The 15,066-nt window shown below is 45.3% G+C and overlaps 1 protein-coding gene across 1 annotated transcript in view; it reads right to left on the minus strand.

Annotated features, from left to right (window-relative positions):
• The window catches only part of VWA1 (von Willebrand factor A domain containing 1), a 31,422-nt gene extending 18,631 nt beyond the window's left edge, over nucleotides 1–12,791 (minus strand). The window contains exon 1 of the mRNA XM_055001895.1: nucleotides 12,488–12,791. Within this exon, the coding sequence (XP_054857870.1) occupies nucleotides 12,488–12,557 (70 nt within the window). The 5' untranslated portion in view covers nucleotides 12,558–12,791. The remainder of the gene's footprint in view (nucleotides 1–12,487) is intronic.
• Between the last annotated feature and the right edge of the window lie 2,275 nt (nucleotides 12,792–15,066).

Raw genomic sequence — 15,066 nt, forward strand, 5'->3', positions numbered from 1 at the left:
GTACACCAATATCCCACATGCAGATGGATTGCAAGCCATACGGAATATTATCCCGGACAAAACCACAGCAAACCTCGCCACTGAACTTTGTCACTTCGTGCTCACTCACAATTACTTCGAATTTGGTGACAACTTATATCTACAGGTTAATGGCACAGCCATGGGCACACGCATGGCACCACAATATGCTAACATATTCATGGCGGACTTAGAGCAACGCTTCCTCAGCTCCCATCCACTGGAACCACTACTATACTTAAGATTCCTGGATGACATCTTCATCATTTGGACCCATGGGAAGGAAGCCCTTGAGAGATTTCATCAGGACTTCAATAACTTTCACCCTACTATCAACTTAAGCCTGGACCACTCTACACAACAGGTACACTTCCTGGACACCACTGTACAACTACATAATGGACGAATAAATACCACCTTATACCGGAAACCAACAGACCGATACTCATATCTACATGCCTCCAGCTTCCACCCTAAACATACCACTCGGTCTATTGTCTACAGCCAAGCCTTACGTTACAACCGTATCTGCTCCAATGCTCTCGACCGAGACTCACACTTAAGAGATTTACAACAAGCATTTTTGGGACTACAGTACCCACCAAATGAAGTGAAGAAACAAATTAACAGGGCCAGACTAGTACCCAGAAACAGTCTGCTCCAGGACAAACCTAAAGGAACTAACAACAGAACACCACTGGTTGTCACCTATAGCTCCCAGCTCAAACCGATCCAACGTATCATCAGTGAGCTACAACCCATCCTGGAAAATGATACCTCTCTCTCAGAAGCCCTGGGTGGAAGACCTTTCCTTGCCTACAGACAGCCCCCCAATCTTAAACGACTTCTCACTTACAATCATGAATCGGCCAGCAGAGTCACCAGCACAGGTACCAAGCCCTGCAACAGACCCAGATGCCAGCTCTGCCCCTATATCTACCCAGGGAATACAATTACAGGACCCAATGGCATCAACTACACTGTCTCTGGCTCTTACAGCTGCTCATCCTCCAACCTGATATATGCCCTCATGTGCCAACAATGTCCCTCTGCTCTGTACATTGGACAAACCAGCCAACCTCTACGCAAAAGAATAAATGGACACAAATCTGACATTAGAAATGGAAACGTCCAGAAACCAGTGGGAGAACACTTCAATCTACCAGGACATTCCACCAAAGACTTAAAGGTCGCTGTGGTTCAACAGAAACCTTTCAAAAACAAAATCCAACGGGAGGCTGCTGAATTGGAATTCATATGCAAATTTGACTCTGTCAAGCGGGGACTGAATAGAGACTATGAATGGTTATCACATTACCACAGGTAACAGATTCTCTTTACAGAGGCGTGATCTGGGGGAGCCCAGTGACGCCTGGTGTGGGCTTTCGGGGACCACAGTTCTCTTTGTCAGATGCAGCTGGCAGGGAGAGCTGTGGTCATCGAAGGCTTATACTACATAGGAATTGGATACCTTCACTGCTACAAACTGACTGCACACCAAAAGGAAATGTTTACATTTCCAAGCAAAGGAATGTTTTGATAGCCTCCATGCTAATTGCATTCTGCCTTCTTGTGATTTATGCCCCCTCCCCTTTTTTCTCTCTCTTTCCCCCTCCTCTTCTGTATCTGCCCAGTTTTGATCAGGCATCTGACGAAGAGAACTTGATTCTCGAAAGCTTATGCTATAATAAAATTGGTTAGTCTTAAAGGTGCTACTGGACTCTTAAGGAGTCGATAGCATTTTAAAAAGATATTTTTAAAGGATAAAAATATTCCTCGCCTGCTTCCCCCAGCATTATATGATTTCACTTGAGCTCCTTTAGAAGAGACCTCAGTGAAAGCTGCCAGCGGAAGAGAGGAGTTGAAGTGGGCCGTTGGCCGGTGTGTATAAATTTGCAGTGGGGGAGAGAGAGAGACTAAACAGGGAGATGATTTCAGTTCTGTCATCCTGACCAACTCAGCTAACCCTGCCAGGAATGCGTGTGCCAGAAACCGACCATGCTCGTGAAGTGGAGGGTTGGTCCAGCACAGCCATACGCAAACCTCAAACCCTTTGGGAGACCAGAACCTACATCTCATTGAGAATCTATAAGAAATACTGGACTGAATATGAAGCATTGCTTCCAAGACTGCACAGAGGAAGAGCGATGTTCTTCAAAACTCTCCCTTTTCTTGGGCCCTCCTCGATGCAAGAATTTCCTCTACTGGTTGTAATACCTTATTGACTCCGCAATTGTCTGTTTTCCTCTGGCTTGAAAACCAAGAAGGACTTGGTTCTCTAGTTTAAAGGAGATGCTGTGAAACCGAAATGGTTCTGTGATCCGTTATCCTCAGTATCAGCTGAGAATGCAAAATGGCAGGTGTTCTTACGGCATCTGGCTGTCCCCTGTCAGAAACACAATGCTAGGCTCTGCGGATCTTCAGTCGGATCGGGCAATGGGAATTCTAATGTTCTTATTCCATAGATCCAGAGCTGACACTCTCCACAGACTAGATAATCCAGTCAGCAGTATTGGGTGGCATAGCTCTCCCTGGTCTACCCCATCTTCACAAAGGGGCTGTGGCTCAGTGGCAAAGCACTTGCTTTGTGTCCAGAAGATCTCAAGTTCGGTTCCTGACATCTCCAGTTAACATAGTGGGTGATGTGAAAAACTTCCCTCTGCCATTCAGAGTAGACAGGACTGATTTTGATAGGCCAGATCTCTGACTCAGAGCCAAGCTACAAGTGATGCCTGACACAGGTTGGACGCTTGTCAGCTTCCCTCAAGTTTTGATGGGAAATGTAGGCATCCTGGTCTTGCAGCTGTAATGGAGAGCCAAGCTGTAAAACCAGGACGCCTACATTTCCCATCAAAACTTGAGGGAAGCTGACAAGTGTCCAACCTGTGTCAGGCGTCACTTGTGGCTTGGCTCTCAGTAGAAGGCACTTGGGGGTGTTTGACTGCTTTTGTAGGGTTGCCAATTCTGGGTTGGGCAATACCTGGAAATTTGGGGAGGTGGAGCCTGGGGAGGGCAAGGTTTGGGGAGGGGAATGAGCTTAGCAGGGTATGCCACAGAGTTCAAAGCAGTTGTTTTTTTCAGGGGAACTGATCTTTCTTTATCATCTGGAGATCAGTTGTAATCCTGGGAGATCTCCAGGCTGCACCTGGAGTATAGCAACCTTACTGCTCTACTGCAAGAGAAGACCTCCCTGCTTGTAGAAAGCCTAGCACATTCCATTCTAAGACTCTACCGTGACAGGGTACTGTTTTGCCTGCTGGCGGTTTTTCATGGAAGGATGCAGCCAAACCACTTGTGGTGTAGTCTGGAAGATTATGGACTCTTCTCCTTAATTCTCTGAAGGTACAAATGGGTCCTTACTTCATCACACAAACAGGCTTAAGCAGGAGACACTTAATTCTGATGTTGGAAGAAGCCTGGAAATAAACAGAATATTGTTCTGCACCTCTGAGGTGTTCTGGCCTAGCACCTCCTGTGCCGTTTTCCCTTAACTGTTTGCAAACCCTCCCTTGGGCAGAGCTGCCTGTTCTCTGAGCAACGGGAGATGCCCCACCTAACTGTTTAATTAACCTCTCTCCCGGTTAGATTCCTTAGTCATCAAAGAAGGGGGAGAGACATACCAGCTCCAGAAAGAAGCACCGTGGGGAGGAGAAGGGAGCAAATGGAAGTCAAACCAGACCCACCACAGAGGCCCACAAGCCACATCCACCAGTGAGAACTGCCTCTGCCCGCAGTAACGTGTTGCCCCTGAGCCAGGGTGGGAAAAGCAGATGGCTAAGTCAGTTGATGGATTTTCGCTCATTTGAAAACCTCATGTCCAAAGCTAACATCTCTTAGTTTGCTTCCTTTCGTTCTGCAGATCTCACAGTCTCACAACCACCCTGCAATGTAGATCAAGCGGAACAAGAGACGTTTCACAGATGAAAACAGAGGACAGTGTTTCTAAGCAGCCTTGTATGAAGTCTGAAAATCACAACCCAAGTCACACCCTGTAATTACACAAGCTAATTACTCATTGCTGAAGACAACCCACTGCATGTTGTATTTATGGCCTCTGCCACAGCCTGCCCCATGCTGGGTTGAAAACCAAAGAGGGTGTTTGTTCTTGAGCTCAAAGATCATGTCAAACGGAGAGCTACATAGCAGTTTCATGTTCATGCGCACATGTTTATATGTATGCGCATTAAAGGCTAGGTGTATGTGCACCCCAGTGTGATATTTAACTTCTGGAGATTCAGGGTACCTAACCCTGAAGTGAGTTGGACTAGGATCTGGAGTCCCTGGGTCGAATACTCACTCTGTCATGGAAGCTTGCTAGGGGACTTTGGTCGAGTCGTGCAGTCTCAACTTACTTTACCTTACAGGGCTGTTGTGTGCATAAAATAGAGGAGAGAACGGTGGAAGCTCCGTTGGGGAGAAAAGCGGGGAATAAATGAAGTAAAGAAATGATTCTAGTAAATAACATTTTAATAAGGTATCCTCAAAAGCCCAAAATGGGATGGCAATGGAAAGTTCCACCAGAAAACAAGGACAGTCCCAGGAAAAAACAGAGATAGCCGGACTGCCTGGGTCACTGAATCAGAACCAGTGTGGTGTAGTGGTTAGAATCTCAGGCTTCGACTGGGGAGGCTTGGGTTAAAGTCCTTGCTTGGGCTGTGAAGCGCTCTCCTTCTGCCTGCCCTTGATCTACCAAGAGGCAGTGTGGTGTAGTGTTTAGAGTCTCTGACTGGGCTCTGGGGGATCCTGGTTCCAACCTGGACTCTGCCATGAAAGCTTGTAGTGCGACACACTCTCTGCCTAACCTACGTCACAAGGTTGTTGTGAGGATAAAATAGAGGGGAAGAGAATGATGTGAACTATTTTGAGTCCCCGTTGGAGAGAACAATAGGGTGTAAATAAATGCCAGATCAAACGCTGTGCCTGCTCAGCTGCAGTGGTGTACATACGCATCCCTGCTAGATTTATAGCACTTCTTCCAGAGGCAATAGGAAGCAACAAAAGATTTCTGCACAGCCACGAGAGATAAGCCCATCCTTTAATTGCATATTAACCTCCACCTTTTAGTCCCCGTCTCCTCCAGCCGTTTCCATGCAAAAGAAAATGGTGTTGTGCTGGAAGGGAGATAAGGTGAAGAGCTGCTGACGGACTTGGAAACAAAAAGGACTCTCCGTGTATGGAGGAAGATACATTGAATTTCCAGGGGATTGAAAGCAAGAAGACCAGAGAGGATTTGCTGCCACATAGCGGCTTTTTTATCTGAAGAAGGGAGCTCAAAGCACACACATCTTGTTGGTCTATAATATGGTTGCCAGCCTCTGGGTGGGGGCTGGAGATCTTCTGGAATTACAACTGACCTCCCGGCCACAGAGATCAGTTACCCTGGAGAAAATGGCTTCTTTGGAGGTTGGACTTTATGGCATTATACCCCGCTGAGGTCTCTCCCCTCCCCAAGCCCTCCATCTCCTGGCTCCATCCCCCAAATCTCCAGGAATTTCCCAACCTACAGCTGGCAACTCTCATCTCTAAGGTGTCACTGCTGCTCAAATACTGCTGTTCAAGTGCAGACCAACATGACCACCCAGTTTGGTGTAATGGTTAAGAGTGGCAGGACTGTAATTTGGAGAGCCAGGTTTGGTTCCTCACTCATCCACTTGAAGCCAGCTGGGTGATCTTGGGTCAGTCACAGCTCTCTCAGAGCTCTCTCAGCCTCACCCACTGTTGTGGGGATAATAATAACACACTTTGTAAACCGCTCTGATTGGGCGTTAAGTCAAATGTTGTTATTACTATTATTAAAACTATCTTCATAGTGTTTTTTTATAACTTAAATGAGTTGTAAAAAGAATCAGACCAATTGAAGATGGAAGACCAATCACATTATTAGCTGGGATAGCTAAAAATGGAACCTCCATGATTAGAAGCAATATACCTCAGTCTGAATACTAAGTAGATGCTGGGAAAAAACAGGGGACCTCTATACACTGCTGGCTCCTAAACCCATTGGGTTTAGACGGGAGTAACTCTGTTTAGGATTGCACTGTTAAGGCCATCATCTGATTAAATGCATTATTCAACTGTATGAGTCTGAATTGATCAATTGAATAAAAACAATTTCAAAGGAAAAATATACTGTGTTTTAAAAACCATGACTGTTACACCAAGAATCCTTTTGAGAAGAGGCATTCTCTGCCGGATGAAGGTGAATGGGGGAAGACCTCTTCTAAAAACAGCACCTGCCATTGGCACTTTTGGCTATTGGCATTAAAAAGAATGCTTTAAAAATATACATAGCCCCTACCGTGGGTGCTTTTTTTAATTGACGAAAAGGTGTTCAGTTGATGTGCCAACTAATTAGCTGAGGCTGCGTATTTTTCTGGGAATAAATCCCACTGAAAAAGTTGGACTTACTTCTAGATAAGCATGCATATGATTGTGCTATGATATTCATACTTTACTGGACTCCAACCAATTCTAATTTTAAAAAAATCAATTCTGCTACAAGAAGGGTCTGACCCTGCATTCTTCCCTCACTTGAATCCAGCCAACATTGACCTAATTAAGGGATGTTTGGCAAAGGACGAGTCCTCCTTCATTCGAAGCTTGGACTCCCTGCTCTCTTCCAGCACTGCAATTAAAAGATTCTGGCTCCTAATTAAACTGTCAGTTTCCTCCTAACTTTCAAAGGGGCAGTGCTGCCTGCCTCTCCATCAGCAAGCCATGCCCAGGCCAAAGCCAGCTGGCGTTCCTTCCTGGAGCTGCTCTTTACAGTTTGAGTCTCACCGTTCAGCCTTGCCAGAACTCCTGCTCAAGTTTTCCAAAAGGCCCTGAAACAGAAGCCGTGGGGTTTGTTTATGGACTTGGCGAATTCTTGGAGAATGCTGCAAATATCAGATTCAGGGGATCTTGCTTGGAGATTCGGATTTCTCAGCAAGACAAGAGCAGTTTATAGAATTCATTGGCATCAAATGTGGTGACAGCAAGCCATCCGGTGGGCTTTTTGAAAAGGAGTTATCAAATTCACGGAGCATGGGTCTATCAAAAGATGTAAATATGTGTTATATATTTGAAACCTCCACATTCAGAGGCAGTATACCTTTAACAGTATGTGCCTAATAGTTCCATGTAGAAAAATGGAACCTGCATATTCAAAGGCAGTCTACCTTTAATAATGTAGTCCTATGCAGATAAAAGAAATAAGTGGAATCGCCATGTTCAGAGACAGTCTACCTCTAACTGTATACTTCTTATGGCCCTATATTAGGGCTGCCAGGTCCCCCAGTGGAGTTGGGGGATCCACTGCCCCCAGCCTCCGCCCCGCCCCCCCACTCACCTGACCAGCAAGGGGGAAAGTCGAGGGAATCGGCCTCCCAGGCCTGCTCCCAGGTGGCATGACAACAAATCAGCCTGCTGTGAAGTGCAGGAGTGCATGTGAAGCACGTGCACTCCCAGGCCCTGTGTGATGGTGTCACTTCCGGGAAGTGATGTCATTGCACTGCTACGGGAATGCATATGCTTCACGTGCACACACGGACATCAAAAAGGTAAGTGCCATGTCCCCCCTCCCACTGGATAAGGGGATCTGGTAACCCTACCTTATATAGAAATATGGAACCCCCCATATTCAGAGGCAGTCTACCTCTAATTGGGTGACCCTATGCAGAGTTCCTTCATTTGGTTGAAATTAATGGGCTTAGACTGGAGTAACTCTCCAAGAGATTGTGCCGTAAACCAGTTTCCACGGTACGCTGCCTCCTTCATGCCCTGCTAATGTCCATTCCAGAGGTGTTTAGCGGGCGATTCTTGGAAACACGATGCTGTGCTAGAAGCACCTTTGGGCTGATCCAGCGGGACTACTATGTTCTTACCAAGAAAGAAAATGAGCCCTGCTGCATCAGATCAATAGTTCATCTATTTCTGCATCCTACTTCCCCACCATGGATAAATAGATGCCCCCAGAAGGCCGATAAGCAGGACACAGACACCAAAGACTCCCCTCAACAACTGGTAGTCTGAGATATGCTGCCTCTGAACACAGAGGTTCCATTTAACCATCATAGCTAATAGTGATGGATGGGTCTATCCTCTATGAAGCAGTCCAATTCCTTTTAAGAGCCATTTAAGCTGCTCTGTCTTGCTATATATCATGTGGCAGTGAGTTCCATAAGAAAACTGGATCTCACATACTAATGAGGGCAGCCCAAGGCAGGAAATCCAACTCAACCACCACCTCCCTCTTCCTATGTAACACGGGACACAGCCTGCTGAAAGTCTTTCTGTACAACCCTGTTTGACGTGGAGAACAATGAGCATTGCCATGCCATTCCATTTCCTGTAGCTAGCCAGATGGTCTTAGAAGTTCACCATCTGCATGGCATGAAAGCGGCCCTCGTTTGAGCCCAGCATCCAAAGGTATAGCAAACCTCCCATTTAGCCACTGGCAGAACCTTCCCTCCATGAAGATGTCCAGTCCCCCCCTTGGAAGCCATCGGAATCAGTAGCAAATTTCCAGATCTTGTGGCAGGGAATTCCACAGTCCCCGAACACCACGTCTCTAATCCAAACAGGACATCTCGATCAATTTTCCCCTGCCCAGGTTGTTCACTGCTGTTTCAGAAGGGCTATTTAAATCAGAGAGGAGCCAGGAGGAAAGGGTTACAACAAGCCCCGTTTTTTCCAGGGACTCTTTGTTATCTTCAAAACACCCTCTTAGACAGAGTTGCTATTTTCTTTAAAAACCACTGAAAAATCATAACTGGGGATCTTTCCTGCCTTGTCCAGTTTCACTCCTTCCCCTCTCTTCCAGCACTAGTTCTTTCTTGCATGGTCTAGAATTGATTATGTAGATTTTTAAAAAATCTTGCAGAAGGCAGTTAATAAGAACAATGAGCGCCAGAAGGCAACCAGCGACGTTCAGCAAGTAAACATTAACCTGTCTGGATAAAGGTAACCCCAAAATTAAGCAAGGATGGAGGAAGAAAATATTGAACAGTCACGCAGGCAGCAAATTCCACAGCTCAGCTATGCAAATGGCGCGGTGCAACTGGGTTTTGCTTCCATAAAGCCGTGCAAAGTAAGTGCCGTGGGGAAAGATCTCCATGGCCTGTGTGGGCACTGGGAACATCTAGGGGAGGGCCAGAGACATGATGTAACAACCCTTCAGTTTGCTCGAGTGTTACAAACTTATTCCCAAGCAAGCAAGTTACTCAAACTTCACCTCTGTGCCCTTTGGTCATGCTGCATCAGCGCTTTTCTCTACCACAACAGCAAAAGTATCTCCTTGCTGGGTCAGGCCAAAGGTCCATCTAGCGTAGTATTCTGTTTTGCACATCGGCCAACCAGATGCCAATGGAAGGACCAGTGCAGACGCATAGAGCACACCACAGGAACTGGTATTCAGAGGTACATTGCCTCTGAACGTGGAGGTTCCATTTATCCCTCACAGCTAATAACCATAAGGTCCTTTCTTCCAGCTACTGGTTTAACCCCTTTTAAAGCCATCTGAGCTGCTCTCTATCGCTACATCATGAGGCAGTGAGTTCCATACGTTAATTCTGCCTGCGTGGGGTGTTATCTTCTTTTGTCTGTCCCTGAATCTGCGAGGGGATCCTCAGGTGGCCGCGGACCAAACTGTCGCTAAATCACATTATGCAAAGGCTGGGACCTGCTTACATATTCTTATTGTGTACAACTTTTATTGCTTAGATGCAAGAGGGGGAGCACTTTGCAAAACATAAATGCTCCTCTGCAGTCCCTGGATGCTCTACTCCCCCATGCCGCTGTGCCAGGTTCCAAGACTGTGCGCCTCGCCCCATTGCTTTTAACGGGACTTCCAAATCAGCACATTTGCTCAGAAATGAGCCCTGCTCATTTCAACGGGCTCCATCCCAAGGGAGGTGCCGCTTAGTCACTACTAACTTCAGCTGCCTCAGAGCTTTGATCTCCTGGCCAACACCTAATAGCTCTCTGTTTGCATTCCACTCACGCTGTGGACCCAACGGATCACTGCCTAGAGGTTGCTTTATTCTAGCGGCTGCGATGACATTTTGCGTACAGATGTCTCAAGTTCAATTCCTGCCACCTTCATTTAAAGGGGTCTTATTTATTTATTTCAGTTTACAAATATACAAACATAAAGGATAAAACTATTATCATTTATATTCAAGATGGATAGCCATGTTAGTTTGTGCGGAGCAGTAGAAAAGAGCAAGAGTCCAGTAGCACCTGTAAGACTAACAAAATTTGTGGCAGGGTGTGAGCTTTCGTGAGCCACAGCGAATCGCGATCTAAAATAGTGAGCTGTGACTCATGAAAGACAAACAGATTTTGTTACTCTTATAGATGCTACTAAACTCTTGCTTCTTTTCTACATTTATATTCAAAATTCAAAACATTTATATAGAACCTACTTAAATTTTACTTTTAATATTTCACTTCTATTTAAACATCTTTATTTATTCTATCCTTCCCATCTATCTTCATACCATTTTTGTTATAATCATATATTACCTAACTCTTTCCTATCATTCTCCATTTCCTTCTGTCGTTCTCTGTTTTAATTCAGACTGGTTTTTAATTTTCATCTACATAATTAAAGAAAACTTTCCATTTTTCTTGACATTCCGAAGCCGGTCTATTACGTATAAAAGAGGTTAATTTTGCTATTGTGGCATATTCATTTAGTTTAGTCTTCCATTCTTTCATATTTTAAAGGAACTTGAGTTCCGGGTGCCAGGAAAGACCCCAGAGAATGACTGCATCAGTGGCCATCAGCTCAAGTTGCTCAAACATACACAAGAACACACATATGAAGCTGTCTTATACCGGATCAGATCATTAGTTCAACAAGGTCAGGATTGTCTACCGAGACCCACAGCGGCTCTCCAGGGTCTCCATCTGAGGTCTTTCACATCACCTATTGCTCAATCCTTTTAATTGGAGATGTTGGGAATTGAACTCGGGACCTGCTGCATGCAAAGCAGAGGCTCTTCCATTGAGCCACAGTCTCTCCCCACAGCTCCTCAAAAAATATGTTCGGTTTCCCAAATCTTCTCCTGGCCATGCAAAGATAAATTGCTAAACCTTCCTCTGTCACTCCAGTCCATCTGGTTTTAAACAATCAGAAACGCATTGGTACTCAGACTTGGGCACTGGTACCCAAAAGTGGGTTGTGACTCTCTCATAGGTGGTCATAGATCCAGAGGAGTTAGCCGTGTTAGTCTGTAGTAGCGAAATCAAAAAGAGCCCAGTAGCACCTTTAAGACTAACCAATTTTATTGTAGCACAAGCTTTCGAGAATCACAGTGATTCTCGAAAGCTTATGCCACAATAAAATTGGTTAGTCTTAAAGGTGCTACTGGACTCTTTTTGATTTCTCATAGGTGGGTACTGTTGCCAACAACCTGGAGAATCAAGTGCCCTTTATCCTTTAATAGATGCTCCATAGGATGTTATTTACCACGGCAAGCATCACCTACCCATTTCCACATATTCAAGCTCTTCTAAAGGGGTCGATTTTTCTTTTTCCAAGTTGTTGGTAACCCTACTGGTGGGCTGTGAAGCCGGAGAGAGAAGGGTCTGCGCAAGCTGGGGAAGGCAGCCCTGCTAGGAATGATGGCAAATTGGGGATTGCCTCTGAATTATCTGAGAAATAACCACAAAAGAGTAGTGCTGTTGGTTTATAATTTTTTTTTAAGTAACTGACAAAGTTGTTCAGTATTAAATGATACGAGATGAAGCTTTTCATGGGGTGGAGGTCGGTAATATCACTTGCTAAATAACATCCCTCTATTAATGGGACATTGTTTTCCCCCAGGTTGTTGGCAACCTTGATAAATTGTGGAGGGGGGAAATAGCGTGGAGTTGCTTTTCAAATAGGTCCTGAAAAGCAAAGCAGGTTCAGAAGTCAGTCCCACTTTAAAAAGTTTGAGAAACCCTGCTGGAACACCTCTGTTCTTCCCTGAAGCTCTTGTCTTTTACTTCCACACTAAATAAATTGGACTCTATTTACTCAGACTAGTTCAGTAATAGCTTTCCTTCCCTTATAGTGTAAGCTTTTGGGGGCAGAGACCTTTCTCTTGCTTACTGTACTTCGTCCAGCACCAGGCATGGTGGAATATAGTACATTCTATATTTCTGATTCTCTGAGAGTAACAGGCAACTAACTTTCAAATGGTGCAGGGGTGCAATAAGGCACTCCCCTCCCCAAAGCATCTTTTGAGAGACTATCTTCAACATGCACTAAATATTCCCAGGGTGGTGGCATTTCAGAAAAAGGCAGCAGGCGCAAATCAATCACGTTATCCACTCCAAGATATCCTCTGCACCTCCCTTCCCTTCCCCATAAGCACATTTATGCAACTCTAGTTGACTTTGGAGAACAGCCAGTGCACCTTTAATTGTTTTTTTAAGGCAGACAAACAGTTTTCAACAAAACCAAGGTAAAAGAAATGGGGAGGTTTAATTCACTCACCTCTGTGCGGGATAGTCTGTCCCAGGATACCATGAAGCCACAGAAGCAGTGGCAGAGTTCTGGCATACATAGCAATTCCGTGCGCCTCCACAGCTACCTCAAACCCCAAACCTTGAAGCGGACTGAAGCAAGCACAGTCATATTAGAGAATCTTGTGTTGGAGAGTCCAGAACTCTGCTTTTATGCCACTCTCGCCTTGAGCAGAGACACCCCCTCCCTGCTTGGTAAAAAAATTTTCCCCTGCGCAGTTGCGAAATCTCCAACTCCAGTTTCTCTCTCTCTTTTCTATCCTTTCCTCTTTTTTTTTTCCTCCTCCCCAAGTCGTAAATCCTTTCTGACAGCAGTGGCGGAGAGAGAAGCACCCCTCCCTTCTCTGGCGGTTGCGGCTACTGCTGTCTCGAGAAAAGTTTAACTTGCCTAGAGAGGACAGGGAAGCTAAAGTTGCCGGATCTGAGCTGCTAGAATCACCACGTTTATTAACTCAGTTCCTGGGCTTCTCAGAGGCTGCCAATTTTCCCACTGGACGGTGTGGCAATGCTTTTGACAGCAGATTGGACTGCAAGGATTATCAGTAGAAACTTCTGGGAGTCTGGATGTCAACCTGCTAATTCTAGGGGCCAGGCTGCTATCAGGAGCGCAACCACAGTATCCGCTGGAGAACTTGGCAACTCTATTAAAGGTACTTTAAACAAAAAAAGCTGGCAACTCTTTCATGGCAGCAGAAAGCTAGCGGGTGACGTTTTCTTGGCAAGGGAATCAAGTGTTGGGGAAAACTTCACGTGCTAAATTTCTGTGCATCAGGCAGTTTTTTAAAGACACAGGAGCACACCTTGAAAAAAAGTGACAATCTCGGAAGACTCAGGTCCCATAAAAACCACAGCCTCTTCCTCCAAATGCCTCCTTGAGACCAGACATCGGACTTGTGTTCAAGATAAGCATGGGTACCCTTTGCAGTGCTGAAGTTGCCAACTTTTTTCCCTAGCAAGGCTCTTGCGCCTGTAGCATCTGTTCACTCAGACACACTTTCCCAGCAGAGAAATGCAACGAAGGGAGAAACTGCTATCTATGTATTGTCGAAGGCTTTCACGGCCGGAGAACGATGGTTGTTGTGGGTTTTCCGGGCTGTATTGCCGTGGTCTTGGCATTGTAGTTCCTGACGTTTCGCCAGCAGCTGTGGCTGGCATCTTTTGGTGCTACACCTCTGAAGATGCCAGCCACAGCTGCTGGCGAAACGTCAGGAACTACAATGCCAAGACCACAGCAATACAGCCCGGAAAACCCACAACAACCATCAAACTGCTATCTGTTTTAATTGCTGTTTGCAAGACAAGTTTGCACAGGTGCTCTGCTAGGAAAAAATGCTGGCAACCACAGATCTGCAATCCTATGGAAGTTAGGCCCACTGTCCTCAGAGCCTACACTGATAATAGATCCAGAGGAGTTAGCCATGTTAGTCTGTAGTTGCAAAATAGTAAAGAGGCCAGTAGCACCTTTAAGACTAACCAATTTTATTGTAGCATAAGCTTTTGAGAACCACAGCTCTCTTCGTCAGATGCATTGGCAGCTTTTGAGAACCACAGCTCTCTTTGTCAGATGCATCATCAATAAAGTTGGTTAGTCTTAAAGGTGCTACTGGACTCTACTATTTTACATTAATAATATACCATTCAGAAGTTGTCTGGCCATCTTTTACTTGCTTTTCTCCTCTATTATCTTTTCTCCTCTATCACTACAGCCTTGATCCTATTTATTGAGGGAAGAGAAGGTTGATCTTTCCATCCCGGAGGCCTGTTAGTCCACGTTGTATTTCTCCAGAGGAAACCCTGTTCAAAGAAACTTCTCGAGCAGCTCATACAAATGTCTTCCAGGCCTCCCAAGTTTCGTGATCATTTCCTATTCCAATCCCTCCCTTTATAAAATGTATTTGCTGTCAGCTGCGTTTTCAGCAATGGATAGCCATTCTCCCCCTCCAAGCAAGCTTTTGGGTAGCGGATGCCTTTCTCATGCAGTTATCCAGAAGAATTTTAATAGCTGCCTACTCCCTTCCACTTTTATGTATTCTTTTAAAGAGTTTAAATTCTTTTTAAAAATGCGTTTGAATTCCTTTGGAAAAAATGGGTAGCCTGTTTAAAAAAAACCCAAGGGAGCAATTATTATCAGTGTGTACCCAACATTGCCACACACTGGTATGTGTGGTTCTCTTCGCATCTGACGAAGAGATCTGTGGTTCTCGAAAGCTTATGTTACAGTAAAGTTGATTAATCTTAAAGGTGCTACTGGACTCTTTTCGATTTTGCTACTACAGACTAACACGGCTAAGTCCTCTGGCTCTATGACGCACTGGTATGATCACTCTTATAAATGGGAGCAGGCAAAGATCACCAGAGACTTGAAGCTGAGTTAATGCACTGACACTTTTGGAGGGAGAGCTGATAGATATCACAGAAAGTGATGCAGTTTAGCTCCATACACCAGAGACATGCTGCAGCGTCCCGATTGCAATAGAGCAAGATTTGGGTCCAGTAGCACCTTAAAGACCAACTAGATTTCCAGGGTACGAGCTTTCGAGAGTCAGAGCT

Source organism: Eublepharis macularius, chromosome 17, assembly GCF_028583425.1.
Source record: "Eublepharis macularius isolate TG4126 chromosome 17, MPM_Emac_v1.0, whole genome shotgun sequence".
In the NCBI taxonomy this organism is placed as follows: domain Eukaryota; kingdom Metazoa; phylum Chordata; class Lepidosauria; order Squamata; family Eublepharidae; genus Eublepharis; species Eublepharis macularius.